Raw genomic sequence first — 15,486 nt, 5'->3', positions numbered from 1 at the left:
AGATATAATTTATCGATAATTACTTGAGTCACGGGAACATTTAGAATAAGCTGAGCCTTCGTTATATATTTTCCTAATAAATAAATCGAAAGCTTGACTCAATTATTATACCTAGATACTCTTAGCTAATTGAATGTAATCCCAAAACAATTTATCATCATACTCTCTTGACCATACTAGCATCATACTCTTGCATGTCTCGGCGGATTAAGCTGCTTATTAAATAAGTTAAAAAAAACTCGTAAATAGCAATTCTATATTCCAAATACAAAACACTGATACAACGTTATCAAAAGAATTACACAATTACTCATACGCCTCATCCTCTTCGACAACATCCCACAAGAATCGACTATTAAACTCGATACTTTTCGATCTGTCCAAAAATCGATTATCCATATCGATGTGATTAGATTCGTCTGTCAATTTATCATCAATCGGATCCGGTATCGATTCTAGGTCATCTTCGAGAAGCGACGTCACAGATAATAACGTTGAATCCGTAATGTTGAACGTGTCACCGGCATCTCCGCTTTCGGGCAGGCTTCTTGTTGTCCCAAGGGTCTGAGAGAATTTGAAATATTTATTGAGATTTGAAATGATTTTCTGCTACTAAACCAACTGAAGGAAGTATCGAAAAGTACTTGTAGTAGATAGATCTTGCGTTTGTACCGCAAATGGGATTTGGGAATGGGAGTTTCATCCAGGTAGGTATGGGAACTTGGGGATTTAATCCCAAGAATGATTACACCCGTTTAGTGATTCGTTATTAAGAAGAAAATGATAAAACCAGTCCAGTCTACATTAGCAAGCATTTTCACAGCTAATTAATATCATTAATTCAATAAAATTATACTTAAACTTTATGTAACTTAAAACTAGATCTATTAAGCATTATACATGGTAATTACGGTACACAAATACTTTAAAGGGGGTACAAAAATTTGTTCAACCCACAATTTTCAATCTTCCGCAATGCCACATTCCCTACAAAGCTATTATCTTTAATTATCTTTATTAAATTTATATCGAGAGCTTATTAATAAATAAATAATAGTTTAAAAAACTGACAAAATACGCTTTTATAGAAAATCCAACTTAAAAATAGAAAATGAATTTTAATAAATTTGATTTCAAAATAGTGTAAAAGAAAAAATTATTTTATTGTAAAAACCGTTTTCTATTTATTAGTTGGTTTTTTTTAATAAAAGCGTATTTTTATATTAGTTTTTTTTAACTATTGTTTATTTTTCATTTTTTAGTTGAATTTCAATTTTTTCCTTAATAGGTATACCAAATTTCGAGTTAATCCGACGTTTTGAAGGGGGTCAAAATCATGTTCAAAGATTCCGTTACATACATACGTCTGAAGCTAATAAAAGCGTATTAAAAACTTGGTAAGGACCCGTGAATATTACATATTCTTACAAAGCTTTTTCAATATCGAAAAACCCAACAAACTCACATCTATTATGGCCATGTGTAGTATTGGTACTTCTAGCTTCAAAGGCTTGATTTCTTGGGGTTCTTCGTCCAAGTAGGAAAAATCTGTAGGCACCTGTTCCAATGAAAGTTAATAATGAATATATATTGAGTATAAGTGCCCTTTTTATTTCACAAACGGGTGAATAATCTCACGGCTTTCCTCTTTTTAAATGGTCATCGAAGCCCATACACAAAACAACGTGTATTAGGTCACCCACGTTGAGAAGAGGCAGGTAGAAATAGGCAGGGCGATGGTTATCTACCAGTAAGGGCTCGCAAGATACTTTAACAACACTAATTATTCAAATAATAATTTGAGCGGGTTTCATTTGTATTATATTATCACACGATGTTAATCCTTTACCATTGGAAGTCATTCGTGAACATAACTTGGTAAGTACGTATTTCATCAGAAAAATTGGTAACCGCCTCCGGGATTCGAACACTGGCACAGTCGCATGAGTTCACCGGGCGTGTTATCATTTAGGCCACGACGACATCCTAAATACTAGAGATGGATAATGAGGATGTACCAGTAACAGTTCATGAAAGATAAGATCTCTAACTCAAAAAGTAGACGAAACGAATACTTCTGACCTACTCCTTAAAAAACCACATAGCTGTATCAATTTGCGGTCGACCAATATTAAACTCTTTTTTATTTATTTATTACTTAGATGGGTGGACAGCTTACCTGGTGTTAAGTGGTTACTGCAGCTCATAGACATATAAAAATTAAATGCGCCACCCACCTTGAGATATAAATTCTAAGATCTCAGTATAGCTGCAACGGCTGCCCCACCCTTCAAACCGAAACGCATTACTGCTTCACGCCAGAAATAGGCAGGGCGGTGGTACCTACCCGAGCGAACTCACAGGAGGTCCTACCACCAGTACCTCGTTCTCATAACTACTTTTAATTTAAATTGAACATTACTAAGCGTGATACTGAATCGAGGGGATATTTTCGTGAGGTCATTAAAGGCGCTGATACCCTCCGCAGTCGCCATTTCTCTAGAAACTCGTTTGTCTGACGTATGGCCTCTTTGCTCTCATTCAGTAACTCATCTATACGATCTTTGGCTCGATACTTTTTGTACTTGTTTAAGAACTGAAACGTAACGAAAGAAAATATTAAGGTACAAACACAACGCATTCATGAGTAAAAATTCGTCCATCTTTAATACTTTATGTTAGTTTATTTCAAGGGGGTTAAGGGCTGTTTAGTTTAAATGACATTTCGCTTAAAACGCGACATTTATAAGTACTTAAAGGTTCATTTCATTGGGAAAATTTGATATTTTTAATCGAACTAAAATTAGGTTTACACCATTCAAACAAGAGAAAACATTTTTTTTTTCTTTATTTGTCTAAATTTCAAACTTTAAATTGTTCTCTTGTAAAGTTTCAAAAATGTCGCTTAGCCCCATATAGCCTCTCGAGTTTGGCTATATGTGAAGAATATCGTTTTTTTGTCAACAACACGTAGGTACATACGGTTGATCAGAATTCACAGATTTTTCTGGTTAATTGTTGTGTGGTGTTAGCTTGGAATGGAACCACCACGTCTCTTCTCGGGGGTGCCGTAAAAAGCTACTAATGCTTTCCCCTGTGAATGTTCAGCTGCATTCTCAGAGTATCACACCGACTTACAGCGATGGCCGATGGGTAGTCTCTGGTCTTTTAGCGTATTGTAAGCCTCTAAGGACTTATCCTGACAGGTTGACAATACAACCTGAATTTATAATATTATGTTGCTCAATATACTTCTAAACAACACTAACTTTAATCTGAACTGTATGGCCGTTAGTTTTAAGGTGCCAAATACCACAATACTCACGGCAATAGTCAATGACAAAACCAGTATTTCGATGAATATGACCGGAATGCTAATCGGATTCTCCTTGCCAACCAATTGCGTTTTTTTCGCCTCCTCTCGCAATGTTTTCTTCACGAAACAAGCTATCTTGCAGAATATCGTTTGGAACATATCAACGAAACCATTGCCTAACAAATAATCGACCAGGAATAAACTTAAAAAGACGAAAGTGTACATCAAAGTGCTCAACGTTTGTACCAGCATTTTGATTTGGTGAACGGAAAATTTTAAAATTTTGTTACTTTCACATACTATAGCGTGCGGCACGTCGAATTTGTCAGTGTATAATGAAATGACGTCAAATCATGACATCTTTGACAGGTGTCAACGTGATTGCTTATTTTGAAATGTAAATAGAACACGGCTTGCCTTTTCACGCCGAGTTTTTTTCGTGGCTTGGGTTTGTGAACGAGCTCAAGACCTACCTGGTGCTAAGTGGATGGCGCCCCTTCAAAAAGGAAGATATTACAGCTTAGCGGCAGATACAGGCAAGCTGTTTACAAGACGCCCGAAATACTTGAAGTCGTCTTGGCCTAAAGGATAAGACGTCCGGTGCGTTCGTATCTAGTGATGCAACAGTATTCGAATCCCGCAGACGGGTAAAAATTTGTCTAATGAAACAAGTACTTAACAATCGTTCACGATTGACTTCCGCGGTGAAAGAATAACATCGTGTAATAAAAATCAAGCCCGCAGAATTATAATTTGCGTAATTACTGGTGGTAGGACGTCTTGTGAGTCCGCACGGGTAGGTATCACCACCTTACCTATTTCTGCCGTGAAGCAGTAATGCGTTTCAGTTTGAAGGGTGGAGCTACCGTTGTACTGTTAAAACTGGGACCCCACAACTCATGTCTCTAGGTGGGGGGCGACATTTACATTGTAGATGTTTATGTAGATGTTTATGGACTCCGGTTAACACTTAATACCAGGTGAGCCGTGAGCTAGACTGCCTATTTAAACTATAAGAAAAGATCTAAAAATTGAAGCGATTAGACCGATTTTCAATAGCAGATAACTCAGGGACAGGGTTCTGTGCAAAAAACCTATAAAATCATAAACAAAATTGAATTGAAAATGAAGTATTAGTACTACCACACAGAGTCGCATACAAGCGCAATAAGTAAGATAAAAACATCGCTGAGTTGTTTGCTTAAACTTGATTCAGAGTTAGACAGCGATCTGGCTGTGCTCTCGGCATTACTGATGTCCATGATCGATAGTAACCACCCACCATCAGCTAGGCCATTATTCCATTAAATCAAGCAAAACTTTTATTATTAAACTTTTTATCTAGCTTGTAAAACGTTACCCAATGATATAGTCCCAATAGCCCGTATCGTAATAGAAAAATATTGTCGAAGAAACCGTTGCTATGACAACTGCTTTGTTTAATCACAATCCATGACAACGATTTGTCTTCCTTATTTGTTGTCAAATTCAGTTTAACTATCACGCTACTTAAATATTAATAAATAAACAAAATGGTAAGTTGATTCTTTATTTAAATAGTCTGGATCCCTTCAAAGCTCTGGTATAGTCTTTATTTACTTTTTGGAATCAAATCCTGGGTTAGATCTGGGTAGTGACCATTTCGGGTTTGACCGACTATAAGTAGAGAAGGGTCACCAGATAAGCTGCTACTCTTTGTTTTTTATAAGAAATGGTCCGAAATAATACCGGTGGAAAATGGCTACCACACCCGCTGATTGCAAAAAGAATTTGTATGTAATTTGATTTTATTACCTAGTGAGTATGCTCCATTATTAACTTCACCTACATTAGGTTCTGAGGAAGCATTCTAAACGTTATTGAGTATTTAACAATGTTTTATAATATTTTTCAGCCGCCCAAAGGAGGAAAAGGCGGTGCTAAGAAGGCGGCAGGTAAAACTTAATTTTTTTTTATTGCTTAGATAGATGGACGGGCTCACAGCCCACCTGGTGTTAAGTGGTTACTGGAGCCCATAGACATCTACAATGTAAATGTGCCACCCACTTTGAGATATAAGTTCTAAGATCTCAGTATAGTTACAAAGGCTCCCCTACCCTTCAGACCGAAACACATTACTGCTTCACGGCAGAAATAGGTAAGGTGGTGATACCTACCCGCGCGGACTCACAAGAGGGCCTACCACCAGTAAAACTTAATTGTCTAACATGTTTAAATGCAACATGATATTAGCCCTACTGTAATGTATTCATTATTCAAATCAAATCAAGTTTATTTTATTCAACATAAATGAAACTTGTTGAACTTCAAAAAGAGCTACTACTACTTTTTATTAAAACTCCGACTCATTTAAATTTAAAACTTAAAATATATGTATTGTTTCAGCCATCGTTATTGATGGAGTCGACACTTCTGAAATGACAAGAGAGAAACTAGAACAATTCACTCTTAGAGTGAAAGAAGAATTAGACAAAGAAAGGGAAGAACGTAATTACTTTCAGTTAGAAAGAGACAAGATCCGAACGTTCTGGGAAATTACTAGACAACAACTAGATGAGGCTAAAGCTGAACTTCGTAACCGAGAGAGAGCTACAGAGGAAGCACAAGAAGAAAATGAAGCACTTCTTGAAACAGAGAAGCAGAAGATAAAACATCTAAAGTACGAACAGCAAGCTGCTGCAGCCGCTTTGAGGGCGGAAAATCTCGTGGCTTTAAAAGCTGCTAAGGAAGAACACGCTGAACAAGAACTCGAGCTTTTGAATGACAAAAGAGCACTAAGACAAGAAATGAGAGAGAAAGCACTAGCTGCTCAAGACGAACTGCGGAGAGCTAAACTAATGCATGCCGAAGACCTCTCTAAGACGAGAGAAGAATTTGAAGAAAAAGCAAGACAAATAGAAGAAAAAGCTGAAAAGAAGCTTCAAGAGACTAAGGTAGAGTTGACAGTAAAACATAGAACCGAAATAGCTGAAGTCGAAGAGAGAAAGAATAAACAGCTGTCTGAATTGATAGCCCATCACGAAAGAGCTTTTGCCGACTTAAAGAACTACTACAACGATATCACTTTGAACAATTTGGGTAAGAGCTTAAATTTTACGATTTTATTATCTTTTAGCGCGGTTTCAAAATGTAACTTCAATAATATGTAATTCAATATTTTTATTAGAATTGTAATGGTTAACGATACTTTCATTTGCTAAAAGTTTTCTAGGAAAAGATTCCTCTTTGATTATGAAAAAGAATTGTTAAAAATATTGTGATATAAATTTGCAGACCCAAAATAAATATCTAATTTTAATGTTAAATTGCTCTTTTCCTAAAGGCTTAATCAGTAGCCTCAAGCAACAGATGGAAGATATGCAGAAAGTTAAAGAACGCGCCGAGAAGATCGCGAGAGATGCAGTAGCAGAAGCGAAAGGTCTTCGAGAGCCTTTAGAAGCAGCCATCATCGACAACAAGGAACTAAAACGGCAAATGTCGAACTATGATAGGGACAAAGCTGCTTTAGCTGTGAGTATTAGTAGCCTAGTGTTAAGCTAGTGTTAAGTGGTTACCGCAGCCCATAGACATCTACAAAGTAAACACCGCCACCCACCTTCATAATAAGTTCTAAGGTCTCAGTATAGTTACAACGGATGCCCCACCCTTCAAACCGAAACGCATTACTGCTTCACGGCAGAAATGGCGGGGTGGTGATACCTACCCGTGCGGACTCACAAGAGGTCCTACCACCAGTAATTACGCAAATTATAATTTTGCGGGTTTGATTTTTATTACACGATGTTATTCCTTCACCGTGGAAGTCAATCGTGAACATTTGTTAAGTACGTATATGTCGGCGTTAAGCCAGGATTTACACACATAACTTCTTTTACAATGAAAATACAATACAATTCTATAAAACTTTAACATTACTTGTTTACAACAAAAAGCCACGCCTGAGTTATTCAGTGGTTTTTACACAATTAGCCATTTTGTGTTGGTTATAGCAACTACAACTTCTTTTATACAAACAAATGTAATTACTGCGAAACAATTCACAAAACATAGCTTAATATTCAAAATACATATTTTAGTGATTTTACATGACTCACATTTAATTTACTTTACATGAATTACTTTTAAGTAATATTAACTAACATTGTTATTATCCAGCCTAATAATAGATGGCGCCAACAACATAATTGCATAACAATTACAATACTGAATTAAATTATTAGTAGTGTTAATTATAATATAAATTATTATTAATATTTGTGCTTTATTCATATTTAATCATTTATACAGTCATTTGGGTTTTTAAACAATAATATAAACATTAAACATATTCTGAACATTTTCACATCAAAACAGTGTCTGCTAATTATTAAATATGGTAGAATAACAGTTTTGTTGCTAATAATAAATAAATATTAACATATAATAAACTAATCTATATATTATTATGTTAATTATTGCCAACAGTGGCGTTTGCGCCCATACGGCCATACTGATTCCAGCGCGTCCCTTGCGCTGTTTTAGCATTTCACATAACAGTAAACAAGGCATATCCCCTACTGGGATCTGCCCAACACACAAGGCACCATTCACCCTTACGAGATCTAGCTAACACACAAGAGGATTACCCAACGGGATTTACCAAACACACAAAGCATCACCCATACGAGTCTAGTTAACTCGCAAGCCATCACCCTTACAGGATCTAGCCAACTTACCAGGCATCACCCTTACGGGATCTAGCCAACACACTCGGCATCACCCATTCGGGATCTAGCCAACTCACAAGGCATCACCCACTTGGGATCTAGCCAACCCACAAGGCATCACCCTCTCGGGATCTAGCCAACCCAAAAGGCATCACCCATTCGGGATCTAGCCAACTCATAAGGCATCACCCATTCGGGATCTAGCCAACTCATAAGGCATCACCCATTCGGGATCTAGCCAACTCATAAGGCATCACCCATACGGGATCTAGCCAACTCATAAGGCATCACCCATACGGGATCTAGCCAACTCATAAGGCATCACCCATACGGGATCTAGCCAACAAGACCAGGTTTAAGGATTCGCATGGTGGCCCGCCAGCGTTTTAGGAAGGATAATTGGATAGGAAAATAAAAGTAGATACCATAACAAATTATAAATCATTTTACAGCAGAACAAATCTCTCTGCCCATACGGTCAATTTGTCAGTTATCAGAATCCTCTGACATTAAGAGGATAGATTTACCTATATCAAACCGTTACCATTACTAAACCTTTACCTTTACCAAAACACATTAGATGACAGAGACCGCTCGTCCATCCATTTTTTACCAGCTGATTCAATTTCCCCTAATTCATCATTCAGCGGACCATTTTCAATTTGCTTTATTTTAATGACTGGTAGGGAACATCATCCTTCTAATGCCTCTGCATTTTTGTTTTATTGTTGTGCTGCAGCTTTTAATCAACTGTAATTCTTAAAGCTGCCTGTCAGATCTTATTAATTGATATTTTACAAACATGTGACATTTATGACCCATCAATAAGTTCAGCATGCCTGTTGACCATGCTCGCTCTCTTTGCAATAATGTGGTACTGAATTTCATATTGTTCACAAGTTTTTGAAACTCCTGAATTATCTTTTATCTTGGTGAATTTTTAAAAGTGACAGGTTTCCAAAAATGGAACTAAGATTTTAAAAACAGAAATCACATAGAGATCTTTGCCATCCTTTTTCTTGACTAATAATAAAGCAGCACCCCCACTAGAAACCTAGGGCGCAGAGAGTTAATCACTCATCCAAAAATAAATAATTATGAAAGGAAAAGTAATAATATGGAGCTGCTGAACAGGGATGAGCTGTCTCTTATTATGGCATATTATTAAAAGTTTATTTATATTTTTATTGTAATATGCTTGAACTCCTCACAATAAACAGGAGACATACAGTATGTACAGCGTTGTACTATCCTATCCAAATTAATTATTTCAAATCCAACTTTTATCTGCCTGATCACCATCTATGAGACATGATTTGCAAAAGTTACATGATGATTGAATAATGACTCCAAACTTGAGCATTCACTGGATATAAACTTATAAAAATAGATAAGTTCTCCTCAAAGAGTGCAACACTGAGAAGTTATTTTTAAAAGATTAAAACCTATTAGGATGTCAGCAAGACTGTCAGTATTACCATATGATTATGATTACCATATGAAATTCTATAATAGTTCTAGTATTTTTCTCCATTAAAAGTCACAATGCTTTGTTTTGAAATCAGTTGACTCCTTATGCTCAAAAACTTTACATGAAGTTGTTTAGCTTACTAAACTAGATCTGCAATGATTTAAGTCTTAATTGTGGTGATACGTTTGTCATCTTGACGGCGGTAACAAGTTTTCTCGAAATGACGCAAGTGACGCAGTAACCACATTTAAAACTTTAGTGTTACTAAAAGTGCCACGAAAACTGAAGGAATCATTATGTGATTGTGATAAAACTGAGTTATGTTTAGATTATTAACATTATATTTACAGTATATTTTCAATTTGACGCTTTCGGAACGTTTTTAGAATCGATATTATTTAGGAAGCGAAATACATACCACAGCGTATTTCTCAATAACTTGGATCGAATAAATTTAAGATAAATACCTGAAATCAGTATTTTTACCATCTCAGCGTCAGTAGCTTTTCCAAAACATCCACGGTCTAGAACTCATTTTAAATATCCACAACTTTACTGAATGCATGGATCAGTTCATCCCTCACTTGCTCCAATGCGGTTCAATACAAAGACCAGATATCGGCTTATGTCTTGCTTGCTCTTTTGAACTCGATGTTCATGCGATGAAACAATTAGCTTCATGATAGTTTCGTCCACATTTCCGCATCGGTCTTGATGTCACGCCCTCATCGGAGTTGAACGGCGGCAAATAAAAGTTATAATGCCACTACAAGGGTACAGCATTTGCAGCTATCATCACTTTTCGCCTTTTTAATACAGGTTGAGAGACCCATCACTTGTTCAACAGTGGGCTACTTCATTCGGAGGCTTACGATTAATTTTGGGGCTGCGATCCCACTTCTGATGTCGGCGTTAAGCCAGGATTTACACACATAACTTCTTTTACAATGAAAATACAATACAATTCTATAAAACTTTAACATTACTTGTTTACAACAAAAAGCCACGCCTGAGTTATTCAGTGGTTTTTACACAATTAGCCATTTTGTGTTGGTTATAGCAACTACAACTTCTTTTATACAAACAAATGTAATTACTGCGAAACAATTCACAAAACATAGCTTAATATTCAAAATACATATTTTAGTGATTTTACATGACTCACATTTAATTTACTTTACATGAATTACTTTTAAGTAATATTAACTAACATTGTTATTATCCAGCCTAATAATAGATGGCGCCAACAACATAATTGCATAACAATTACAATACTGAATTAAATTATTAGTAGTGTTAATTATAATATAAATTATTATTAATATTTGTGCTTTATTCATATTTAATCATTTATACAGTCATTTGGGTTTTTAAACAATAATATAAACATTAAACATATTCTGAACATTTTCACATCAAAACAGTGTCTGCTAATTATTAAATATGGTAGAATAACAGTTTTGTTGCTAATAATAAATAAATATTAACATATAATAAACTAATCTATATATTATTATGTTAATTATTGCCAACAGTGGCGTTTGCGCCCATATATAATATTGCCACCCACTTTATTAAATCAATAACTATATTAAAATACAGGCAAAAACGAAACAGCTAGCAACTCTAGAGAAACAGTTCGAAGTCTTGAAATGGGAATACGAAGTGCTCCAAATACGCTTCGACAGAGTGCTAGCTGAAAGAGACGAACTGAAGGCTAGATTTTCGAGAGCCGTACTAGAAGTACAACAGAGGGCTTCGTTGAAAACGGCCCTACTGGAAACCAAGTTGAAAAACATGGAAGCAAGAGATTTAGGACCGAGAGAACTGCATGTGAGTTAATATTTTTATTACCGATAAATGAATCCGGCTGTTTCGCCCCTCTTCCTTTTTTTTTCCTACCTACGCTGATGGTCTTTAGAGACCATTTCAGCGTAGCCTTAACAAGTAAGTGAGCTAACCGTACTCAAACCTGACGACGTTGCTAGCACTATCCCTAGCAAGAGCCGTGCTACGCAGAATCTACCACCGGATCGGAAACACGACCTTAACACTTAAAACCAGGTGGGCTGTGAGCTCGTCCACTTATGTATGCGCTAAATAAAAAAATACTTCCTCTTAACAGTAGTAACTTTTTCATGGGTTTTACATTGTACTCACTTAGTATTAATTAATTTAAAAAGGAACTACTCAAACTCAAAGACACCCAAGTAGAAGATCTTCGGTATGAAGCCGCTCGACTTCGGAAGGCGCATGATGATCTACTCGCGACTTACGAAGCGAAACTAGCGAAATTAGGAGTGCCTCCAGAAGAACTCGGTTTCAAGTGAGTAAATTTAAATTTAGCGCCATCTATGGTGTATAATGAAAACTAATAAATAAAGTTTATCTAAGCGACATCTAGTTTGATAAAATGAAAATATTTGAAAATTTAAACGTTTGAAAGTGTATTATCGTGATTTTGACAGATGGCGCTGTTTGCAAAATTTATGAACTACAAATTTAATGTTATGAGAAAAAGTTTATATAGTACAAAACGTATCCACGAGATGTCACTATTACAAAACCCAAGATGTTATTTATTAAAGGTATTATATTTTTTTTCAGACCATTAAAAGCCGTTGCGGTGGCCGGAGTATCGCCTGTAATAGGTCAAGGACCAGCAGGATTAGTGACGAAAGATCAATGAATGTTAGAAATATAACTAAAAAAAATTGTATAATATAATTGCAAAAGTTGTACCTATCTAAATTGTTTTGAGGAGAAATTGTAAATAGGAAAATATTTTTGAAAATCCTTTTTTTTTCTTTTTTCGTAATAAGCTGTCACCACCATCTAAGATCACCGATAATGACATAGGCAGAGCCGGGCGACTGCGTACGATTTAGTGGGATTGTTTGTGATAGCGATAAAGCTACCTGATAGATCTGACAGCGATCAGCCATTGTACTTAGTGCAAGTTTTTTAACGTTCTCGATAGCGTAAAAGTTAACTAAAGTTTGTATGGAGTTGGAACGTTTGCCTATGTTTGCCGCTAGAGGCGCTGTTGGTAGTTACTGGAACCATTAATATCACAATATGAATGAACGAACCTTAAAATATGAGGTCGATGTTTTCGTTGACCTGCCGGTGCCAGAAAAATAAAACCAAAAAAATGAAGCCAATAAGTGTTTTATTTCCTACTAACGTTTTTTTTTTTAGTATCATTTTAATTTAATTATGTACAAAACATTCATAAGGCAATAGTTTGAAATGAAAAGGCGTCAAACATTTTTTGAACCTTTCAGCTTGCATTTTAGCGATTTTTAATTGCATTTACAAACGTTTACTATATATTATATACTATTTATGGAATTAATATATATATTTATTTATTTTTAAATTAACAATTTTCTTTTCCATAACTTAGTTTTTGCACGTTAAGAACGAATTGAAAATGTTATTTACAACGTAATATACATGGGTAGGTGAATTTATAAAAATCAACAAGGTATTTGTATTAGAATGTTTTTTTTTTTTTAATACTTTTGTAGCTTAGCCATAAATAATTCACGCATTAAAAGTAATAATTTTTTTGAAAATATTTAAAATTAACAGTAATACTTAATACTTACGAGAAATGCTATTTTCATAATCACAAAGAAACTTTGTAAAAAGTGTCGTAAATTATTAAAATAGTGATGGCTTTTTGTTTTAGAAAATATTACTTGTGTTAGTTACAATAAAAACGAAAAAAATATTTAAGTATTATATAAATACAATTAAACGCGATAAGCTTGAAATTATACATAGAACATTATCAATTAATAACGAATTCGAAATAATGATTCAAGATTCACCCTTAACTAACTACACCAGTGATTCTCAACCTTTTTTTTTGTTGCAGCACATATTTAACGATTTCAAAATTTGGCGGCACACAAAAAAAAAAGATAAAAATTATTTACTTACTACAACACACTGCATAAACAGTTTATCAAAAAATTTTAATATACGAAATAAACTTAAATATACTAATTTTTTTTGTTTGTGGATTTAAATATATATGCATGTTTAAAATATTTTTTCTTTTAAAATGATATAATTTAATAATATTAACATTATTATATATTCGAAAAATTTGGCGGCACACTTTTGAAATTTGGCGGCACACAAAAGTGCCGCGGAACAATGGTTGAGAATCACTGAACTATACACACACCAAAATTTCAGTTTTGAAAATAATACACATAAACGCACACATTTGAAAATAATTTGACATGGATTTCGTTTTATGATATCGATTAATTGCTTATACGTTCACGAAAATTTTTTACTCGCTAAAAATATACAAAGTATCCTTTGTATTCAATGCAAAGTGGCAAATTTCTGTTTTTTTTTATCATAGGTACCTAATATATTTTTAAAATAAAATTGAGGACGCTCTTAAGGTTCTTCGATTGTTAGTACAAGCTTAAAGTAGACTTAAGAAGCGTTTAGATTTGAATTACGTTACTATTCTTTCGTTCTTCGCTTCGATCAACACTATTGATGATCGAAGGTTCTTCGATACGAAAATGATGAAATACAGACACGAACTTCAGATAATTAGGTAAAGTGATCGGAGATTTAAGACTTAATGGACATATAAAGGATTTTTCGCAAAAACGTCTTGGATGCAATTTCATTTTTGTGACATATGGTCAATAGAAGCTTAACCTCAAGTTTGTGGGGTCGTCTCCCTTGGTCCCCGGCCGCCATCTTGGAAAAAGGTGTCAAAAATATTTTTCGCGATATCACGGAACCATTTGTCTTACCGAAAAATTGTATAATCATAATTTGTAGCAAATTGTTTTGCCTACAAATATGTTTATATAACATTTTATCAACACACAAGAATGTTTTGTTATTTCAACACGTAACTTAGAAAACTGCTACGTGATACATACATTTCTTTAATTTTCAATCATATTTAATTTTAACAGTTTTAATGCTTACATTTCTAATATAAACAATACTAGAGACATCACATCACGCAGTTACAGTCCATGGGCGACGGTAACCACTCACCATCAGGTGGGCCGTATGCCCGTCTGCCTACAAAGGCAATAAAAAAAATAAAAAAATAAAAAGTTAAAAAAGTCGTTTTGGACTCCCTACACCAGTTGCGGGGGCGTTAATGATGAGAATGTTTGTGGGGTGTGAGAAATAATAATGTTAATTTTAAATGCCCAGCGAAGCGGACGGGTACAGCTAGTCTCATATAACCCGATTTCGCACAACACGGGCCTTTGTAGTAACGTGTGTACCGTGTTATAGGAAGTTTATCTGTACCTACATTCCAAGATGCGTGTATATGAGTCGACTAGTATCAAAGCCGGCAATGTGACTTGTGGATAATTATTGGTAAATCAGAAAAACGAATTATTGACTTTGTATTCCATTGGCAGTCACAAAACTCTTCTGAACGACATCTTAGATAAATAACAGGTTAATTATTAACCTTTATTTAATGCAGGTTTTGAACCGTATTCTTTGAAGGAGACGATTATATTCAAATCAATCTGTATTGAAATATCAATAAAAAATTTTTGTCCAAATGCACAGATTGCCACCTTTGATAATAGACGACTCATATTGTCTTTTGAATTATTTTTATAAGAAAGCCTTTTTTCTTCTCCGCAGCTATTCGGTTGAGGCAGCCATTTTGCAATACTTTGATCTCATATCTCGATAGGGTCCGGCATTTACAACGGTTCGTTGCTCGCTCGATTGCAGATTAATACAAAAAGAAAGAGACATTCTATTTCATAACTTTGGTTTAACCAAATGGGATTTTGAAAAACAAAATTATTGATTTTTTTATTGTATTTTAAATACTAAATAATTAAAACTTTATTTATTACATTTTATATGATATTTAGTGCAAAAAACTTAAAAAAAAATAGTATTGTTATAAAACTAATATATTATTAATATGATCTTTCCATTTATCACAATTTTTTTTTTTTTTT

At 34.7% G+C, this 15,486-nt stretch overlaps 2 protein-coding genes and 1 long non-coding RNA gene across 4 annotated transcripts; 1 reads left to right on the top strand and 2 right to left on the bottom strand.

Moving 5' to 3' along the window:
* Positions 1-279: 279 nt before the first annotated feature.
* Positions 280-3,656, bottom strand: LOC114241245 (uncharacterized). Of its 2 annotated transcripts, none has more exons than XM_028172039.2 (4): positions 3,326-3,656; positions 2,423-2,596; positions 1,466-1,558; positions 280-564 (listed from the first exon to the last, which is right to left on the bottom strand). In XM_028172039.2, exons 1-4 carry the CDS (start codon positions 3,566-3,568, stop codon positions 307-309), a joined length of 768 nt encoding a protein of 255 aa, XP_028027840.1. In that variant the 5' UTR covers positions 3,569-3,656; the 3' UTR covers positions 280-306. The 2 variants fall into 2 exon arrangements, with proteins under 2 accessions (XP_028027840.1, XP_089584692.1); XM_089728566.1 differs by having other exon boundaries at positions 2,480-2,596.
* Positions 3,657-4,279: 623 nt separating this feature from the next.
* On the top strand, positions 4,280-12,569 carry Gas8 (Growth arrest specific protein 8). Its single transcript, XM_089728605.1, has 6 exons — positions 4,280-5,250; positions 5,702-6,394; positions 6,639-6,826; positions 11,096-11,326; positions 11,677-11,819; positions 12,101-12,569. The coding sequence occupies exons 1-6, from the start codon at positions 5,190-5,192 to the stop codon at positions 12,180-12,182; spliced, it is 1,398 nt and encodes a 465-aa protein (XP_089584731.1). The 5' UTR covers positions 4,280-5,189; the 3' UTR covers positions 12,183-12,569.
* On the bottom strand, positions 7,209-11,034 carry LOC149502597 (uncharacterized). The gene is made up of 2 exons (XR_016323299.1): positions 9,912-11,034; positions 7,209-8,772 (listed from the first exon to the last, which is right to left on the bottom strand). It is a non-coding gene; the product is annotated as an uncharacterized LOC149502597 (long non-coding RNA).
* Positions 12,570-15,486: the final 2,917 nt, after the last annotated feature.

The sequence above is a fragment of the Bombyx mandarina genome, chromosome 07 (assembly GCF_030267445.1).
Source record: "Bombyx mandarina strain Sakado chromosome 07, ASM3026744v2".
NCBI lineage: Eukaryota > Metazoa > Arthropoda > Insecta > Lepidoptera > Bombycidae > Bombyx > Bombyx mandarina.
This window is presented reverse-complemented; position numbering and strand designations above follow the sequence as displayed.